The 20,450-nt window shown below is 58.1% G+C and overlaps 1 protein-coding gene across 2 annotated transcripts in view; it reads left to right on the top strand.

Moving 5' to 3' along the window:
- Nucleotides 1-19,924, top strand: part of NDUFA10 (NADH:ubiquinone oxidoreductase subunit A10) — a 52,522-nt gene extending 32,598 nt beyond the window's left edge. The window contains exons 10-11 of one of the 2 annotated variants that reach the window (XM_030325060.1): nt 3,928-4,136; nt 19,512-19,598. In XM_030325060.1, coding sequence (XP_030180920.1) covers nt 3,928-4,134 — 207 coding nt within the window. In that variant the 3' untranslated portion in view covers nt 4,135-4,136; nt 19,512-19,598. Of the gene's footprint in view, nt 1-3,927; nt 4,137-19,511 lie in introns of both variants that reach the window. The other variant, XM_030325061.1, reaches the window with a different exon arrangement.
- The last annotated feature ends 526 nt before the right edge of the window (nt 19,925-20,450 follow it).

The following is a 20,450-nucleotide window of genomic DNA, read 5'->3' as shown; positions in this document are numbered from 1 at the left end:
TCCTGGTGTCTCTCTCCTCCTTCGCTCTTGGAAGGAGCTCAGCATCCAAGGAACGGTTTGTTTGGTATCGTCCGTTATACAGTCTGGTTCGCTGATTTTTTTCTTTTATTTGCTGTCTCTCAAACTTTTTATGATGAACAGATGGATCATTGATTTTTCAGCCTGTCTTGCTCTTGAACAGGTGTGTGTAAGGCTGGACACGTTGCCCCCAGACCTGGCTTAATTTGAGCTCTTAAGTCTCTGTGTTGGGTTTTCCCTGTCGTTAACTCAGAATGTTTTCTGATTTTAATCTGACTTCTGTGTACACCAGTAACTCATTTGAGTTCTACTGGATCATTTAAAAGCAGTTGGGATCTTTCTAACTATCTTTTTGTTCCTGATTTCTGGCTTAATTCCACTGTAATCCAAAACATACTTTTTATCATTCCGATCCTTGGATGTGACTGAGGCTCACTTTTCGGCCCAGCATTTGGTCAGTCTGCTGACCTTTCGCAGTCCCGGAGGAGAGTGCCCCTTCCCCGTGCTGTGCGCGGCGTCCCGCTGGCATCCCGCGGTGACGCGTGTCACGGCAGGACTCGCGTCGCCGTCCTCCGTGCTGGTGTGCCGTGCGAGGTGCGTGGAAGTGTGCCCCTGTTGGCGAGGCGTCACGTCTGTCGGGCCTGGGGTTGTGTCTCACGCGCTCCGAGCCTGTGTCGTCACGTGTCCCCCGTGTTGTGTGCTTGTCGCTCTCTGTGCGGATCCACGATGGCGCCGCGCACCTGGAAACGCGTGTGCTTCAGCCCGTGCGGTCCGTGTGCGGAAGGTGTACCCGCTCGCGTCTCGTGCCGCTGCCGTGTCTGAGGGGCGCCTCTCACTTGGGGTTTTGTGTGTTTCTTACCTGCTTTTGATTTTTTTCCTTTCTTGCCTCCTTTCGGATTCAGGGTTTTGTTTGTTTTCATTCCATTTCCTCCCTCTGTTGGCTTCCTGGCTCTCATTCTCTTAGCTGTTAGTAGCCAGCCTGGTGGTAAAGTGTGTGTCCTTGACTCAGTGGGGTCCACGGTGAACTAGACCTCATGGCCGGGACGGGGGCCCCGGGGCTTTTCCTCCCTTTGCCCGGCCCTTGGCTCTCCTGCCGCTGTCATCCTCTGTCCGACTGCCCGCTCGTCGGTGCGCCGTCAGCCCCCGCGACGCTCCGGTCACCGCTTTCTGTGGCCGGCGCTCCCGCGGGTCTGCCCAGGGCCCCGCTCTCCGTGCTCTCGCTCCGTGTCCTTGTCCTGCCTGCAGAGTCGTGGCTGACAGAAAATCCTCTCGCTGAGTTTAAAATGGTCTTTATGATCTTCGTTTTATCTCCCCTTTCATTTCGGGATGTGTTGAACTTCCAGAAATAGCAGGAATAGAAAACTAACTCGCGCTGAACCAGTGCCCGTGCTCCACACGACGGCGTCTTGGCTGCAGACGCTTTGCGCAGAGATTTCCAGTGTGGTCCCTGCACCAGCATCGCTGGCTCTCCTTAGGAATGCAGGTTCTCGGGCCCCACGCCGGGCCTACTGGACGCAGCTTCTGGGGGCGCGGCCCAGGAATCTGCTGTAAGGACAGAACCGTGGCTTTGGCGTGTAATTCTTGCAAACGAGGACGTACTCCTTCACAACCAGCGTGCTGCTCTCCACACCAGGAGGTGAGCGCTCGCGTCCTTCCGCCTCAGACGCAGAGACCCCTTTGAGGGTAACCGTTGCGCCTCTGAGAGCGATGCTCTTGCGAGCGGAAAGACCCGGCGCAGGCTCGTGGCCTGCGTGTGATTAGGGCATGGAACCAGGTTTCAGTTGTGTGCCTTCTTGTAGGGACGTCCCAGGATTCGTCACATCTTCTCAGACGGCGCAGTTCCCGTGGGCCCCCTCCCCACGTACGCCGACTTTGATCACTTGGCAGAGATGATGTGTTCACTGTCAGTCTCTTACTCCCTGTAACTTACATAAATGTTTTCCGGGAAAGTACTTTGGAGCTTCATAAACGTCCATTTTGTCATCAGACTCTCACCCGGTGGCTCTAACATCCGCCGATTTCCGTGGCTCAGTTACTAACATGACGGTTGCCAAATGGTCACCTGCTAATGCTGTCACTCTTCCTCCAGTGCTGGTTAGCGCTCCACTGTGTGCGAGTGCTTTCTCCTGTCCCTGTGCACTCACTTATTTGGCTGTGCCGCAGGGGACACAGGCTGGGGGGCTCCCGGGACCCCCGTGTTCGCCCGCATGCCTGTGCTTCACTCTCCTCCCGTCCCGGGTGCCGGCGACTCTGGGCCCATAGCAGCCCCGCGGGGTCCGTCCTCCTCGCCCCCCACTCGTAGGTCCTCACGGAGCAAGGAGCTGGGCTCTCACGGCTTCGGTCTCTGTGCTTCCCGAGCTGACCATTGTGTGTGACCGGTGTCCTGCCATGCCTGTCTGCCGCCGTCACCACTGACGTCCCCAGCCCCCGCCGGTGCCCCCGCCACGCACATCTCCACTTTGGTCTCTGCTTGGCTCGAGGTTCCTAACGTTGTCTGGAAAAGGTCTGCTGGTGCGTCTTCGGTGTGGCCTGTGCCCCACTCCCTGTCTGCCCCCTTCTGGGGCCCCAGTTGGCCCCGTGGGCCTTTTCCGCACGTTCCGTGCCCTCGCGCTCTTCTCTGTTTTCCGCACCCTGTTTTCTCTCGGAGCCTGGGTGTGTTCTTCTTGTCCGTCCCCCCAGTTACTAGTCTTCTCAGCTCTTCCCAGCCTGCCTCTAAACCTGCATTTCCTGTTTGTGTTTTTAATTTTAATCGTAGTCCTTCTTGACTCTAGAATTTCCATTTTTTTAATTTCAAGGTATTTGCCGAAATCATTTTGTTACCTGATTTCTTGAACATACCAGGTAACTGCACTACCTGCACCTGTTTTAGATCTGTCTACACTGCCTGGTTCTCTCCGTCCCTTCGTTTTCCTGTTTTAGATCTGTCTACACTGCCTGGTTCTCTCCGTCCTTTCATTTTTGGTCGTTCGGTCTTATTTTTGGTGTGCCTTGTTTTTTCTTTATGTTCCAGCCATCAAAGATAGCTCAAAGCTCTGGTGGTGTTACCTTACTCTGGAGAGGACGTAGGTGCTGTCCCCTGGCACCTAAAGTAGGGCCAGGTCCCCGAGTCCATTGAGAAACCACCCGTCGGTGCTGCGCTTAGGCTTGTGAGGGTCTGCTGTGTCCCCCCTTTGCCCTTGCTGATGGGAGTGCGTTCAGTGGGGCCCTTGCTCTGTGGTGGGTCCTGACCCACCGTACTGTGCCCACCGTCCCCTCCCCTGGTGCCGTCAGCTTCCCAGCAACCGCCTTTGAGAGCAGGCGAGCCCTGGGAGGGAGGCGTGTGGAGACCAGGCAACTCGCCTTTTCCCCTTTCTTCGCTGGGACCTGGAGCCTCCCACCTTGGTGCCTTCGCTCAGGTGTTTCCCTCATGTTGCCTGTCTCTCCTGGTGGCTCAGGAGGGGCATGTTGTCCTCACTGGTCCACCGGGAGCTGGATGTGACAGCCATTTTAACCAGAGACATGGTGGCGGTATCTGGTAGTTTTTTTATTGTTATTGTGTTTTGCATGTTATTTAATTTGTGAGTATTAAGAGAATCTAGTATATTGGACTTATAGTTTTAATGGGTTTTTTAATGTTTATTTTGAGAGAGAGAGAGACAGAGACAGGGCGTGAGCAGGGGAGTGACAGAGAGAGAGGGAGACACGGAATCTGAAGCACGTTCCAGGCTCTGAGCTGTCAGCACAGAGCCTGACGCGGGGCTCGAACCCACAAACCGTGAGATCACGATCTGAGCCGAAGTCGGACGCTTAACCGACTGAGCTGCCCGGGAGCCCCAGACTTACGATACTAATTAAATGTTGAGAAACGCTGGACGTTCTAATTGATTTTTAAAGTTTGTAAGCATTTTAAAAAATAGCTCCGTTTTTTAGAACAGTTTTAGATTTCCAGAAACGTCGTGGAGGCGCGGGGGAGTTCTCACGCACCCGCCCCCAGTTTCCCGTGCTAACGTCACGTTTGCGAGGCGTGCTGTCGCGGTGCATCAACCAGCACCCGTACCTCCATGCCTTCCTCGGTTTCCTCACTTCTTCCCTGACGCCACGTTCCTGTTCCAGGAGCCCATCCGGGACACCGTGTGACAGTGAGTTGCCATGTCTCCAAAAGCTCCATTTGGCCGTGACGGTGGGTCAGAGCTCCGGCAGTCCTCGTGACGGTTCCGAGGAGGACCGGCCAGGCGTGTCTGCCTTTTTTCTCAGGGTGAGCCGGTGTTTACGTTCTGGGGGAGAGAGCCTGCAGAGGCGAAGCACCGGTTCCATCCCTTCACGGATCGTAAACCTGCCTCCTCCCTGCCGGTGCCGGCCTTGACCCCCTGGCCGAGGCCACGCAGATGCGCACGCTCCCTTTCTGCGGTCTCCGTGCACACCGCACACTTTACATCTGTCCACTGAGTAGGAATCGTGTGAACATTTAGAGGGATCCTGATGTTTTTGAAGGAAATTCAGCTGCTTGATACTAAAGCAGTGATCAGTTTGGGCACCCGGGGGGCTCAGTCGGTTAAGAGTCCGACTCTTGATCTCAGTTCAGGTCTTGATCTCAGGGTCACGAGTTCACGCCCCGTGTTGGGCTTCCACACTGGGTGTGAGCCTACTTAAGAAAACAAAGCACAAAACAAACAACGATGGATTGAGTTGAGATAGAACGTAAATACCGGTAACCGTTGTCCTCGTTGGCAGAGCACTTCGTCTGGACGTTGAAGACATGGGCATCAGTCCTTACCAGGTGTCCCTTGGACAGCACATGGCCGGGCATCTGGGGAGGAGCGGCAAAGCCCCTGCTGCTGATTTCTCCCGCAGCTGTTGTAGGACTGGAGAGATTTGTGGTTCCAGGAGGGGTCCCTGGCCAGGCTGCAGAACTGCTTTCTAGAAATGCCTGAGGGAGCAGCAGGTGAGGCCGGTCCTCCCCGGGACACCCGAGACACCGCGTGGTCTGCTGCCTGGAGGACAGCAGGGTGGGGACGCGTGAGAATTGTTTCCTTCAAGAGGAGGAATTGCTTGGTGTCAGAGCGGGGGGCGTCCTGTGGCCACGTATGTCCTGGGACACGTGAGTTGCTGGGGTGGGGGCCGTTGCGGGAGGACCCTCAGAAGCCCACCACCCTGCCGGCCAGTTTCTCATTTTCCAGGGAAAACTAGTTTCAGTGTTGAAAATGTGTTTCAGCCAAAGTGCCTCGACAGCATGACAAGTTTGTGTGATTCTGATTCAGGTAGTAAAGGTGATGAAGTTACCAAGGTCACAATCCTGGTTTCGTGAGGACCTCGCAAAGTGTGTGCCCTGTGCTTGTAGAGACGTGAGGAGCCGGAGGAGGGCCGAGCTCTGCGCGTCGCAGCCCCAGTACACGCTGCGCGTATTTCACGCCAGACCCTGAACTTGCTGGGGCTTGTGGTAGGAGGTTATTGGAAGCGGGAGCAGGGCGCCGACCTTTTGTTTTTAGTTAAGTGCTGTGGTCCCCTCTCCCTCTGAGGGTCCTTCTTCTCTTCCTGTCTTTGCTGTTCTGGGTCTGTGTTTAAGTCTCTTTCCTTCTGCCAGCGCTTTCTGAATCTCATTGACGGGATGTTATTTCTTGCTTATGGTTTCATTGGCTTCTCTTTCTTGAAGCGTCTCAAATGTATAGTTCCTTGTATTCTGCACGTGGCAACGTCAGGTCTGGAAGAGCGTCAGACTTGGTCATTTCTCGTGTGCTCTGATTCTGACCCTTGGTGGCTTATTCCCTTCTGTGTTTGGAGACTTTGGACGCGAAGTTCATGCTCTGTGGGCATATATCTGTGGGCGTTTGGTGAGAGTCCCTCCTAAATACAAGATGCCCACTTCAGTTTGAATTCAAATAAGCAACAGCTACTCTTTTGGTGTGAGTATGCCCCGAACATTCCGTTCCTCAGGGCAGCCGGGACTGTGCGGGGTCTCCGGGCTCCCACGCCAGGGTGAGGACTGACCGTGGCCGCCCGGGAGCTGTGCTGCGTGTCCGTAAAGAATCCCCTTCCCACACGGCCCCGCGGCCCTGCCTGCTGTCTCTGGGCGGCTCTCCAAACGTCCCCGGGGCAAGGAGGCCACAGCCTGCCATCCTGCCTTCCGGTCTGCTCTTCGCTTTCAGCCCCTGTTGTTGCTGGTGGAGCTCAGCAGTGCATTTAAAGCATTTCCAGAGGTTTTACATCAAGAGCTTTCTCCTGGCGTTGGGGCTGTTGCCTTGCTGGAAATGGAAAGCCGCTGGGTTCCCACGGGATCTGAACGCCGGCTTTGGTGCCGGTGCTTCCCGTGTCCGAGCTCCGGGGCGTCTGAGTCGGAAGCTCCGTGTCTCTCTGTGCTCAACAGGTGTTTGCCTGGTGAACCCCCAGGACAGGACTCATTCAGTGCCCGGCCCGCAGGGCATAGAAGGGAGACCTGGCAGGTGAAGGAACTCCGTCTTCTGTTATCATCCGAGAATCCCAGGCAGAGGGTGCCCTCGGGCATCTCGGGAGCACGAAGATACTGTGAGCAATGACGGCTTACCCCTGACGCTGGCTGCCGTCCCTCCCCCCAAACCGTCATCATTTTACGCTCACTCACTTACCGCTCGGCAAATATTTATTGTTCCGGGCACTGTTGTAAGCGTCGGGGCCACATCTGGGACTAGAACAAAAGCTTGCTCGCAAGGAGCCTGCATCCTGGTTGGGGGAAGGCGGGACAGACGATAAACACGTATGTAGCGGGGCGTCTGAGTGCCGCGGGGCAGAGATGAAGCTGTCTCCGGTGGGAGCTGCGCTGAGAGAGGGCGCCCGCACGGGCAGGTGACCCCTGCACCTGCAGGCTGGGCACGGAGCCCCCGCCCGTGAAACGGAGCCGGTGGGGCGGCAGGCGGAGCTGGAGGTGAGGTGGGAAGGTAGCAGGGCGGGGTCAGAGGGGGCTGGGGGCCGTGCTGTGAAGACTGGCCTGATGTGTTGGTGAGACCGGAAGCCAGCACGGTGTTTTGAGGGTGATCGCGTCTGTATTACGCGCGGGAAGGATCGCTCCGCTTGATGCGCTGGCCCTCGAGTGGGGGCAGGGAAGGGGGGTGTTTGAGGAGTCTGGGTGAGACGTGGTGGGGCCTGGCTCACGTGCCCTTACCCGAGGGCCCCCTTCCCCGCTACAGGTTTACAAGGAAAGACGCTGTTGTTGAAGGGTTCAAGTGCAGGAGAGTGGTCAAGGGAGGGCCGTGACCGCGGGGGCAGGCGCCTCGGGCAGGCGCTGGGCGTGGTGTTTGTCTCACTGCGTTTCTTCGAGCCGTGTCGTGGGTGTGGTGCCGGGTGCAGGTAGAGACGACACTAGGACTCGTGCTCTGAAGCGGATTGGCGGTGACGTGCCAGCTGGGCGTTTGTAGGACACACACAGCTGCTTGTTTTGACAGCGGGCTTCATTGTGGGGCCTCGGGCACACTTATTAATGGATCCTGTGTTAACTGAGTGAACCCAGAAAAGGTGTCTCTCTCACTAGAGAACTTTCCAGGACCACTGGACACCGAGGACGCCTGTCCCCTCTGCATGCTGGAGTGGCGCTCTCGTGTGACTGCCTGTCGGTCAGGCCATCCTAGGGGACGCTCGTGGAAGCAAGTCCGCCCAGCTTTGTGAAGCATGAGGACCACTGGGGGCACAGTGGGGGCACAGGGTTCGCCCCCACCGAGCTCCTGTACCTGCTCCCACGCTGTGTTCTGTCCACTCGGCCAAAGCATTTCAGCCCCGTTCTCCTTTTCAGGCTCACACTTTCTGTTTTCATAACGTTTGATCGAAGTCTGCAGTTGCAGCGACAAGTACCATCGGCGTGGCTGTTTGAACTAATGACCTGTTCCCCTCTGAGGGTGGGGGGCAGGGGAAGTACCATGGCCCCCGGAGGAGCTGCCCCTTCCCCGCGGCGTGTGGGCCCGGGGCCTGGGCCAACAGGAGCCGCCGCGGGAGGAGGGGCGGGGGAGGAGGGCTGGTGAAGCGGAGGAGCCCCCGGAGCCGCCCCAGCCCCCGCGGCCGAGGGCACGGCGCCTGTGTCGGTGCTGTGGGAAGGTCGGGGTGGTGCGGGCTGCTGGCCCTCGACCGAGAGTTTGGGCAGAGTGGTGGCAGTGGGCTTTCCCGTATTTTGTTTTATCTCGAAAGGCCGAGATCTCAGTGTTTTTGTAGCACAAGGGCAAGAGCCAGCAGGAAGTGAGGGAGAAGGTACGGGAGGGTGGGCGCAGCAGGTGGCAGAGACTGCAGGGGTGCAGAAGGGGTCGCCGGCTCGCCGAGCAGGTGTGGCCGCCCTCAGGGCCGTGGGCACAGTGCGCAGGCGGGCCCCAGCGCCTGCAGGAGCGGTCGCCCTGAGCGGGAGTGGACACCACTTCGTGAGATCTGGTGGGTGAGGCTCTTTCGCGCCAGAGACCCCTGCCGGTGGGCCGCTGGCCCAGTAGAGGACCTGCCTGCGGGGGGCGCGGGGCCCGACAGCCTCCGTCCAGCTTCAGGTGAGGACAAGAAGAGGTAGAAAGGACTTTCGTCAGTCCTTTATGCTGAACCGCGGGCTTCACTTGGGATTACTCACTGTCTACAAGAAAGCCTCTGAGGTGAGTTTTAGACTCACCTTTCGGGAAAGGCGGGGCTCAGAGATCAGCTCCAGCGGCACCCTCCTAAGGAAGGGCGTCAAGGGCGGAAGTCTGGGGTGATGGTTCGGAAGACGCCGTCCTGGCTGGCTGGCGAGGGCCTTCTGTTGGCAGACAGCGGGTACGCAGCAGGGCCCGGATCCTCCGAGGGCCTTGGCGCCCTCCTGGTGGTCGGCAGTGAGAAGGAGAGGGGCTCTGAGGGGACGGCTGGGGTGCAGGCAGGAGGGTCCCGGGGCAGGGGTGAGAGCTGAGAGGCAGGGCTGACAGGGAGGCTGCAGTACGAGGGCTTGTGCCAGTTGTGAGCTGTGGGTGAGGCCCCGTGCTGCTGCCCCAGGAAGGCGGCGCTGTCGTTATTCCCATTTGTCAACGAACCGCCTGGCACAGAGGTTATCTGCCGTTGGGGGCGGAGGTTCCCGGAGGACGCACTGGGGCTGCGTCCCGTCAGCCAGCCCTTCGGGCACAGCAGCCACACGGGGGCCCCCGGGGTGGCTGGCGTGCAGGCGCGTGTGCGTGAGCATTTCCGGCTTAGCTGTGTCGTGACCTGGGGGTGCAGACTAGTGAAGACAGACCTGAGATTTCACAGGAATAGGATTTTTTAGTTTTCGTCTGGTTTTGTTGATCCTGTGACCTCGGCGTTTGCTCAGCTCTGTCGCTGGCTGGGGTCCGGGTCCTTTCAGGTGCCTGCCACACTCCGGGTGACTGCCTGTCTCCAGTTTCTCCCGAAGTGATGTTTGCAGAGGGGCACGCGTGCCTGGAGTCTGAGAATATCCATCCGTGCTCTTTCTGTTCACCCGGCCCCCTTCGGTGCTTGGAACGGCCGGGGCCTGCTCGGGGGGTGCTGATGTGTGCGAAGCAGCCTGCTAACTTTTGAAAGTCATTTTTCAGACATGGTATTGGGTCACTTTTTATTTCCGTGCAGCCCTTCCTTAGGGCAGACAAGCTGTGAATTGGTTTCCACTTTACCGATTCAGTGTCTTTTCAATTTAGGGAGGCCAGATGCCATTAAGATACGGCGCTCCCTCCACCAATCCGATTGTTCCAAGACAGTTGCTAGGACAACGGTCTTCTGCTTCCTCTCCTGCTGTTTTTATTTCTCTACTCTCTCAAGTTGTCTTCACCGCAGCACCAAGTGACCATGTTTCCGAACGGAGTCGGTCAGTCACTCCAGCATGCTAACACCGCGTGCTCTCGCTCCTGTGAGATTCCCTTTGATAAAGACAGACGTGCAGTGACCAGGAGCCGTAGCGTCCGTTCACGTGAACACGCTCGGGAGGAGAGGTGCAGACGTTTAATTGTCCTGCGCTTCCTCTCGGCGCGTAAGTCTCAGAACTTAATCTGCTACGTGTGTTTGTGTCCAAGTGCAGATTCTCAGCGTGGACGTTGTTTAGTTGAGCGCGTAGAGTGCTTTTCAGCCTACCCTTCGCCCGTCGGGGCTGGAAGACGCGCCGAGACGTGCGCTGCGAGTGCCCCTGCACACGCTGCCTGGAGAGCGCGTCCCCGAGACTCCGCATCGGTCCGTGTGCCCCGTGACTTCGAGTCCCGCGTGTGAGGATAACACGTGTCCCCCGGAGAAGACCGCTAGCGCACGACGCGGGCTTTTCACCAGGTGCTTTCCCCTGAGTGAAACTGCGGATTGTCACGTGTTATCTGAGGCTCTGCTGGTGGCAGGTCACGGGGAGACGCCTTAGCACGCAGCCTGACAAAGCCCGGGTGCCCGGACTTGGCGGTGCGCTCAGTCGATACTTTTGTTTTAGGGTTTCTAGAAAGAATACTGTTTTCAGGTATTTAAGCGAGTGCTTGAGTTAGGGCCTTTTCCACTCACTGCTCGCGTGAGTCCTTGCAAACACACGAGTCTGTGGTGCTCCTGGCAGCGGATTTGGCCGCTGAGTGTGGATGTGTTTGTAACAGGCTGTGGTGTTTGTGCTAAAGATAGAAGGCACTTGTTCTTTAAAAGATGGCTTTTGAAAATTGTCTTTGATAAAATGAGATTTTGAGGGGGGAGTTGATTTCAGAGTTTCATCCTTGATTTATGCTTAGCAGTAATGGAAAATCAGGGAGATTGCATATCAGAGAAGTGCCTCTACTAAATAATTTCTACCACGCTCATTGAAATTAATGAAAAATTCTTAGAGTCCATTAGCATTTCTACGTAATAATGGGAAACAGAGATCGGAAGTTGGAATCCCGGGGTCACTCCAGACTTACCGAGCCGGCAGAGCATCTGGAAAGAGCAGAGTCCGTCGTAGCCGGTATAACTCACGTCCCGGCTCTCGTGGGGTGAGGCGGGTCCAATACAAGGAGGGCTTCATTTGATCCTTTTAAAAAAATTCACCTCTCGACAGTAATACGACAAAGGATTTGAGGCCAGAATTCCTGCCTGTGTTCTAGTCCTCTGGAGAGCCGCTAAGAGACTGTGAGCCTCAGTGAGCGCCCTGCGGTGACCGCTGAGAGCCAGGGTTCCCAACCGGACTCTGCAGGAAACACGAGGGGAGGTGGGAAAGGCTGGGCGTCCACCCTCCCAGGCCAGCGTGGAGCGGGGACCGTGCCCCGACACATGCCCAGGCGTCTCTATTCTAGAAACTTGAAGCGGCACAGCATGATACACCAGGACTGGCAGATAAACAGAAAATCGGAGGGAGTGAATGGAATTTGGTAAAACTCAGGAAAGGCAGCATGTGGTCGAGAGAGACAAAGCTACTATATCATTTTCCAGAGTTAGCAGCGGGAGGACTTCCTGTCTGCTAACCCGCTCCCGGTGTCCCGGAAGATGATCCTGGACTTGAGACCCGCGGTTCTAGCCTGCCGCTTGCAGCCCGGTGGCTCGGGCAGGCCACGTAACATCTTGTCAAGTAGGGAAGGTGCCCGCCTGCCCCTCGTGGCGTCGGGACGTGTGAGGCGGTGCCGGCGGCGGGACTTGGTGACCATCGCTGGCGTCGATAAGTAGGCCGGTGACTGCCCTGGGCGTCGCTTTGAGATGAGTGCCAGGAGGAGAGTCTGCAGACGGGTGCAGGGGCTCCCAGGGGACAGGGAGGGCTCGTGGAGAGAGGGGCAGGAGCTGTGGAGGAAGAGCGGCCCGGGGAGGCACCCCAGAAGAGCAGGAGCGAAGAAGAGGCAGAGGCCCGGACAGCCAGTGGTCAGCTGCTCCCTCGGGGAGGTGCCCGTGCGGGAGGTGGGGCCGGCTCTGTTCCCCGAGCACCAGTGTTCTAGTCTCTGTCACAGACGGGGGCCAGGGCACTTCCTTCCCGGGAGGTGGTGATGGAGCAGGCCTGGGGGGAAGGGGGGGGGGGGGGAAGCAGGGCTGCAGGAGCCAGAGCCTGGCCCGGAGAGGGCCGCGCAGTGAGCCACTGGGGAGAGGCGAGGTCTCTTCCTGCTGGGAACCTGCTCTCCCGCGCCACGCGTCGACGCTGTAGCAAGTGAGGGTCAGATTTGCATCGTTTTCTCTTTTCCTGCTGCTTTTGGCTTGGTTGATAATGGTCTGTACTTCTGTTTTATTTCCGCCGTTGACTCAAACGCTACACCCGTCTCACCGGTAATGACCGCTCCGGGCCGCTCCAGCGCACGCCTGTCCCTCGCCACGTGAGCGGCCCGTCCTGTCCTGCCAGGCCACGTGGAACGCAGGCACCTCACGGGGGCACCTCCCGCCCAGCTCCTCCCGCCTCTGCCGGGTTGCTCCCCTGCATTTCACGTTACCCGTGTCGGTAGCCTCGTGACCTGTTGTTGTTATCTCAGCTTCAAACGGTCAGTTCTCTGTGAAAGAAGTGAGAGGTTCTTCGTGACCCGCCACCCGCCCCGTCGCTCCCTTCTCTGGCGCGCTCGCGCTCTGCGGTCCCGGGCTTCCGTCTGGCGGCTCTCTCGTGTGGCCTGAGCCGCCTCCGTCGCTGGTGCTTACGGCACGGGTCTGCGGGCAGCGCGTCCTCTGAGCTCTTGCTTGAAGAAAGAGAAGAACCAGCTTCAGCTGCACCTTCACAGACACGGGCGCCCGGAGAAGAATCCCGGGTTGGCACGCGTCCCCCCCCGACCCGCTGAGGCCCCGTGGATCCTGGCCACACGGCTTCCGTGGACGAGTGTGAGGTCCTGCTTGCCCGCGGCCCTTGTGTCTCTTGCTCTCTGTCTTTGTCACCGCTTCCCAGCCACTTCGTCACGACGCGCCTCCGCGAGCCGTCGTGTCCCGCCTGTGCGCGGCGCTCGCTCGGTCTCCGTAGCATCTGTGAGCACGCTTGGGCCCTGTTGCCCCGGGTGTTGTCTCTCACCCCTTCTGGGGGCTCCGTGCACAGACGTTGTCCGACTTGACGGTGACCCAGAGGTCACCGAGATTCCGTTTTGGGTCTTTTTGTCTCTGGGCCTTACTTTCAGTTCCCCGTTTCCTCGCGTGTGTGAGACAGGCTGGCAGTTCCCTGGTGTTCGTTTGGGTCCTCCGAGGAACAGAAGCCAAGATGGGATTAAGTTGCCCAGACTGTTGGGAGACACCCGTGAGGAGTAAAGGGGAGAGATGCGAGGTGCAGGGGGAGCCTTTAGTCCTCCGCTGCGTGCCGTCCGTGACCGGAGAGGGACGGGAGGAGCGTGGTGTAGCAGCCGTGCAGGATGGACCTGGCCAGGTGGACGAGGGAGAGTCCCACGGCCCCCACAGACGGGCTGGCCTGGACCCTCTGTGGCTCTGACCTGAGGGCCGAGCGCCTTACCAGGGCGTGGCCTCGGTGCGAATGGGGTGGTGGACCACAGGGTCGGCGTGGGGGCGGTGGGGACATCTGAGCCGTACACTGCTGTGACCACCACCCCCGTCAGGTGGAATCTTATTTCAGAAATCCTATTTTCTTTTAACCCTAGGATTTTTATTTGTTTCTTTTTATGTTTTCTAGTTTTCTCATTATTTTCATTTTTCATTTAATTCCTTGAGGAGGTTGAATATTTTTATAATAGCTGTTTTAACGGTCTTGTTTGCTAATCCGTCATCGTCATTGTCTGACGATTTGTCTGAGCCTGATTTGTTTTCGCCCCTAATTTGTTTTCCCCTGGTTACAGGTTATGTTTCCTTCCTTCCTTCCTCCCTCCCTCCCTTCCTTCCTGTTTATATTTGAGAGAGAGCAAGCGGGGAAGGGGCAGAGAGAAGGAGAGAGAGAATTCCAAGCAGACTCCACCTTGCCAGCACAGAGCCCGATACGGGGCTTGAACTCACAAACCGGGAGATCACAACCTGAGCCGCAACCAAGATTCAGACACTCAACCGACTGAGCCACCAGGCGCCCCAAGTTACATTTTCCCTTCACACGTCTAGAGACTTTTCAGTGGTTGCTCTGTATTGTTAGTTCTACGTTTTTGAGTACTAGATTTTGTTTTATTCCTCTGAAGAGTGTTAGAACGTTTACTCTGCCAGCCGGAGGTAACTGCAAATCAGTTTAACAAGCTTAACTTTTTGGTGAGTCTCAGGTAGCCTGACTTCTAGGGAAGTATTAGCCCGATACGTGGGCATGGCGGGCCTTGGCTGCCTGGAGCTCAGTCACTCACGGCCTGAGGGGAGCACCTTGCAGCCCCCAGAAATGCTCTTTCCCTCGGATGGCCCTCTGCCTGCCTCCGGGAGCGTCATCTCACGCGTGCACGGATGTGCCCAGCCACAGACCCAGTGGGTCACTGCGATGAGCCTCTTTCCTTGCCCGGGGCCTCCCTTCTAGCTCTCTGCCCACAGATGCTAGCCACCCTGACCTGTCTGTCCTGGTGTGGATTGGTCCGGTGGCTCTCACGTGGTCCGTCTTCAGTGGCAGAGCACATACGGCCGCTCCCCAGGCCCCTCACCGGGCCCCTCCCCCGGCCCCTCCCTTGGGCACGTACCCCCACTGCCCCCCTCTCCTGGGCACATGTGGCCCCTCACCCGGCCCCTCTCTGGGCAGAGAGGCGCCACAGTCAGTCTGCAGACAAGTGGCATGAGCGACTTCCAGCCAAACCGTGTTTTCCCCGAGCACAGTCGTCAGGCTGGAGGTGGTCTTCGGGTCCCGGCACTAGGCCGTCCCCGGCACTGGGCCAGCAGCCTGTGTTAAGTGCACAAGGACACGTGGAAGCCCAGAACCGCCCCCGCGGGGCAAGCCGCGGCGTCACAATCTGGGCCGGCGGCCTCCGCGCCTTCTGAGTGCTGTGTCAGCATCCGTCTGCTCACCGTTTACTTGCCCTCGAGTGAGCAGCCCCCCTTCTACAAGTGTACCTGAAACACGGAAAGCTGGAGGCACGCGTCGAAGATGGTTTCTCTCCAGGAAAGCCTCAGGAGCAGGTTGGCCCGCGGGCTGCACACGGGAGGCAGTTGTGGCCGGTGGCCTAGTGAGTGGAATGGAGTCCGAGCCAGAAGACGTGGGTTCGGATCCTAGTCCCGTGCACACTCTAGCTGTTCGTCCCTGGGCTACTTAGCCTTTCTTTTAGAGAGAGAAGAGAAAGGACTGCGTGTGCTATGAGCTTCAGGAGGCGTGGAGTGTGCAGTTAGCTCCGCTCTCCTTCCTTGGCGCCCGGCCCCTGGGCCCCTAAGAGGCAGCCTGTGAGAAGTTTCTTTTGAACGTCCCCTTCCAGGGGTCGTGTGCTAGCAGTGCATGCGTGTGTGCGTACTTTTGTGCCTGTGTGCGTGCACGCGTGTGTGTGTGTGTACGTGCGTGTGCCTGTATGCGTATATGCATGCGTTTGCGCGTACATGTGTGCGTGCAAGTGTATGCGTGTGTGTGCATGTGTGTACGTGCCTTGTGTGTGCATACGTGTGTGTGTGAGCATGCATGTGTGTGTGGGGGGGGGGGGCTGTTCAGTAAGCTGTCATGTGCTGTTTGCCAGGAGGGTCAGGGATCTCACAGTTCCCACCGTTATAAATGTTAGTTTAAATTACACACGACCCTCTGACACGCAGATTTTGCACAATTAAATAATTTGGGGAAATCGGGAATGATCTTGCAAATACGTACTTTGGTATTCGTGTCTGTTCCCATCTCTTCCGTGCCAATCAAGATGATGCCAGTGGGAACAAGACCTGGGCCTGGGGAGGAAACCACTGAGCTGCGGACAGCCTCGGATGCCCACGTCCTCGGTCTCTGGACTGCGAGGCTGTGCGCCCCCCCGACACCCCAAGGAGGGCTGCCCAGGGGGAGCTCGGGTGGAAGGCCACCCTTCTGCCTCCTCCAGGACATCAGTGCCCACTCTGTGCCACTCACCCGAGCCTCCTGCTTGTTCCTGGCTCTTCCCAGTGCCCAGCCCCGATCGCCAGGTTTACGGGGCACTGAGCCCACTCATCACGGAGAGCCCCAGGAGTGGGCCAGCTCACCACAATATCGGGCACCAGGCAGCTTGGCCACTTTTCTGGAAGAGTTTGTGTTTGTGGTTTGCTGCAGTGTTTTCTTAAGGAAATTCACTTTTAGATTTTTTTTTTTTAACGTTTATTTATTTTGAGAGAGAGAGAGCACGCGTGCACACGTGAGCAGGAGAGGGGCAGGGACAGAGGATTCCAAGCAGGTTCTGCGCTGTCAGCACAGGGCCTGACGTGGGGCTTGATCTCAAGAACCTTGAGATCATGGCCCCCGCCGAGATCAAATCGGATGCTTAACCGACTGAGCCCCACCCTCAGGCGCCCCTAAACTTTTTGATTTTTAATGGTAAATGGAAAAGGTGGGGAAACAAACTCCTGAGAGTATTAAACCGGCACAGCGCCGTGACTTCAGAGGACAGGTGTGTGCAAGATTATCCTCAGCTCACATGTCCCACGTGGAATTTCGGAGAGGGAGCGCTGAAGGCTTGAGTTCCTAGGTCGTCTTCCTTCCTCCCTCGCCCCGTGCACACGCAGCGGTCCTCAGGCCGGGTCAGCAGGTGGCACCCCACACTTCACATGTAACGCTTCATGGGATGTTTTCAGAGTGAAGAGGGGGCCTTCTGCTAGTCAAAATTTCTTCTAAGATATTTTCCCGTGCACGAAGAACAAACTAAGACCAGAAGTAAGTTCAGCTGGGAGAACCAGAAAACAAACCGGAACATCAGCGGCTTGAGGAAGATAGGTGGTCATTTGTCCTGTACAGGTTGGAGGCTTATACTCGGGAGGCGCTGGGCAGCTCCTGTCTACAGAGTAGTCCGGCTAGCGGCCCCGTCACCGAGGGGGTGGCCCTCGTCCGGGGATGCGCACCTACAAGCCTGTGTGCGCTAAGGGGTGGCCAGGCCCGGGGAGGTGTCGCTCTGGTGCCGGTTCCTGAGCGGTGCCGCTGCGGGGCTGTGTTTTCTCACATGACGAATGTGACCTGGGTTCTGCTGGTTTGCAGGTCTATTTAAATGAGCAGACGCAGCTATGAAGTAACGTGTAAGCAGCTTATCTTGTGCTCCCTCGGTGTGAAATGTTCCGAATGGAAACCCTCCCTGGGGTCTCTGTTGGCTTACATGCACTGGAAAGGGACCCTGAGGATCTGGAATCAAAGGCCAGTGAAACCGCGCCCTGAGATGTCCGGGGAGCAGGCTTCACGAGGCAGTTAGCAGATACTGGCCGGACTCAGCAGGTTTGACGTTCTGCTAGTTTTTATTTGCTCCGTGGTGGGAAATTGGATTTGCGAAGAGGAGGACAGAGCCAGCTGTCGCCTGCCCAGCCTGTCCTCAGCAGGTGCTGCCATGAGGGCCCGTGTGGCAGACGCCAGCACGAAGGGACACCTTGACCTCAGAAACCCGGGGGCTCAGCCGCGCGGGGTTGCCGCAGGCTCGGGCGGGTCAGAGCCTCAGTGCTCTTGCGCGGAGACGCCAGCGCTGTGTTGTTCGCCTGTGGCGCTGCGGCGGGTGCTCAGAGAGAGGCCGTCTTCCGGCAGGTGCGCTCTCCTTTCCTGCCGCGGCTTGGTGCCCGGACGGCCGTTTGCTGGGTGTTTCCGGATGGCGCCCGGCCTGCCCTCCCTCCTTGTTCTTGCTCTCGGTGGGCCGCCTGCTGGGTGGCGGGGCCTGCCCGCAGATCTCCGCACGGCCCTGTCTCTGGAGCCTCGGACCCAGCCTTCCAGGGCCCCCGCACCATCTCCACGAGGTGCCCGGGGCTGCTCCCGTGCGGTGTCCACAGCTCGGCTGGGGCCCCCTTCCCCGGGGACATCGCCTGTCCTCCCCCTGCTCCCCTCTATTTACCCAGGACCTTGAGCCCTTCGGGCCCAAGGAGGCCAGAACGGCGTCGGTCCCTGCGGCCCTCGCCCGCGGCACTCCCTGCACCTGCTCCGGCCCAGCGACCACCTTACACCCAAGTGCCTGTCGGAATCAGAGAGCAGAAGAGCTCACCTCTTCCTGCCGCTTCCGAGTCCTGTAGCTCGCACAGCGGCCCCGGGCGTCCGCCTCTCCCCGGGGTGTCCCCCGTTCTCCGCGCTGGGCTGGCCCGCAGCGCCGCCGTGGGCTGTGGGCGTGTCACGCGTGCTCCCTTGCCAGTCTGCCCCCGAGACTCTCAACTCCTGGAGAGCTGGGTCTTGTCCTTTGTTTTCCTCTTGTGTTCCCGGAGTGCTCGTGGCACCTGGGTAGGGCCCCATTAGCAGGGTACCCCGGGCCTGAAAGTAGAGATGGCCCACGCTTGTCTCCTCTGCCTGTGTGCCAGCTCCCTGCTCACCCCTCCTGCCAGTGCCCCGGTGGCCGGACCTCCGCTGCCCGCTACAGAATCCCCCCGCAAACCTGAGGCTCCAGTAGCCAGGAGAGAACATGGGCCGGGGGCCTCAGAGCTGGTCATCAGGGCTGTCTGGCCTTGGGAGTGGCGTTCAGGGCCTTCACGGACACGCTGCCCACATGCCCCTCTGTGGTTCCCCTCGCTGTGGCTGCAGGTGGATGCCTTTTGCTGATCAGGATAAAGGAAAGACTGATTTATTTTATTTTATTTTATTTTTTTAAGTTTACTTTGAGCGTGAGAGTGATCAGAGGAGGGGCAGAGAGAGAGGAAGAGAGAGAATCCCAGGCAGGCCCCATGCCGATAGCGTGTGAGGCTCGAACTCCTGAACCGTGACATTATGACCTGAGCCAAAACCAAGAGTCAGACACTTAACCAACTGAGCCACCCAGGTGCCCGTGGTTTATTTATTTTTTAATACTTTAGTACTATGTGCAAAATTCGGAAGACTTTTGCACGTAGCGTGTACAGATCTTTCCACATCGATGTGAAAATATGAAAAAGAAAATTCAGTATTTTGTTCCCATTTGCGTAAGTTGAAAAACATGCCGTATCTGAGTGTTTCCCTGCCTGCGCAGCGCGTCCCTCGGGTCTGGGTGAGCCACACGCTGGTGCTGCCTTTTGCGGCCACTCAGGGCCGGCGAGCCCTGGTCTCGATGCCGACTCCTTTGCCCGCGGGGCTGGGCTCGCGTCTGCGTGGCACGGTCTCTCTGCCCTGCATCCCCCGTCTGTGCCCCTGACTTCCCTCGGGTACACGACGGGCGGGCCGGCAGGAGACCTCCCTCCTCCCGGCCCGTTGCTCCCCTGACAAACAGCCCTCCTGGGTCCAGCCGCTCCCCCACCCCTGCTCCTGGAGGTTCCCACTGAGGTCGGGCCTGACGGTTCACCCGCTTCCTTAACCTGCCCACATAGGTGGTGGAGGGCGGAGGGCGGAGGGCCCCGCGTTAGCCTCACCCGAGGACTCACGAGAGCGTGCTGGTCCAGACTGTGCCCCCCGGAGGTGTGATTTCATTGGCAGGTTTTGCAGTGTCACCGTGTTTTTAAATCATGGCCGTCAAAGCCAGGCCAGAGGCCGCCCCCAGGTCTGCTGGTCGCCGGAGCATGCCAGCCGGCCGAGCTCTCACCGGGGGCCTGTGTGACTCCCCTTGGAGCAGCACCCGTCATGGGGCGGGCCCCCTGGTCCTGCTGAGGAAGCTCGGACTCGAACAAGCTCTCGGGCGGGTGAGCCGGGGGCTCCGTGTTCCTTGTAAAGCGTGTGACCGTGGCTTTCCCTCCCACAGCTGCCAGGACGCAAGTACTGCCCCGGGTACAATGCGGACGTGGGTGACAAGTGGATCTGGCTGAAGTGACGGACCCTCCTCCGTGGCCTGCATCGCGATGACGAGGACACTTCCGGTCTGCCTCACTCGTGGGGTCCCTGCAGCTTACTCGGGGGGAGGGGTGGGTGAGCCGGAACCAGGCCGCCTGTAGTGTAGCTGCTGGGGGACCGGGAGCCTCTAGTGTTTGGGAGGCGGGAATCTTGTAGCTTTGGGAATGATCCAGAATTATCACCGGGGAAATAAATCTGCTATTAAAGACCGGATGTTACTAGATGTTTCTAGAAGAATTCCCTTTCATTGCAGCCGTGTTCAGTGTCATGCAGATTTTGTACCTGTCTTCACACTTCGAGAAATAAAAATAAAACTTTCCGTGGCATTTGCCTCCGTCACACGTCTGCACACGCACACGTCACATACATGTACGTGCACACACGTGTCTGCCTGCACTTCACCGACCGTGAGCTTTGATGCATTTGGTTTATTCAGTCAGAGGCGAGGACAGAGAGGGCCCCTGAGGCACTTAGCCGTCTGACCGGCCGTCCGGCTACTGCAGGGGGCACAGGAAACAGGCAGGGAGGAAATCACCGCCTGCTTCTAGAACCACCCGTTTCTTCTAAAAGACATGTCAGGAGACACACAGGAGGACCATCGTTGTAATTCCTCCGAAAGCAAAGCAACAAACTCTGTGTCGTCTTCAGAAACGAACACGGAAAGGGAAAATCCCACTTCTCCACTGAGACGTGGAAAACTTCTTGCACGCTTGTTGTAGAGTTCTGCACGTCGGGGCCGCCGTGGGGCAGGTGCAAGTCGTGGATCCCGTTGAACCCAGGGCTCCCTCCTCGGAGCTGCACCCCGGCCACCTGCCACCTTTGAGACGTGGGAGACTGACGCGACGTGCAA

This window comes from Lynx canadensis, chromosome C1 (genome assembly GCF_007474595.2).
Source record: "Lynx canadensis isolate LIC74 chromosome C1, mLynCan4.pri.v2, whole genome shotgun sequence".
Taxonomy (NCBI): domain Eukaryota; kingdom Metazoa; phylum Chordata; class Mammalia; order Carnivora; family Felidae; genus Lynx; species Lynx canadensis.
This window is presented reverse-complemented; position numbering and strand designations above follow the sequence as displayed.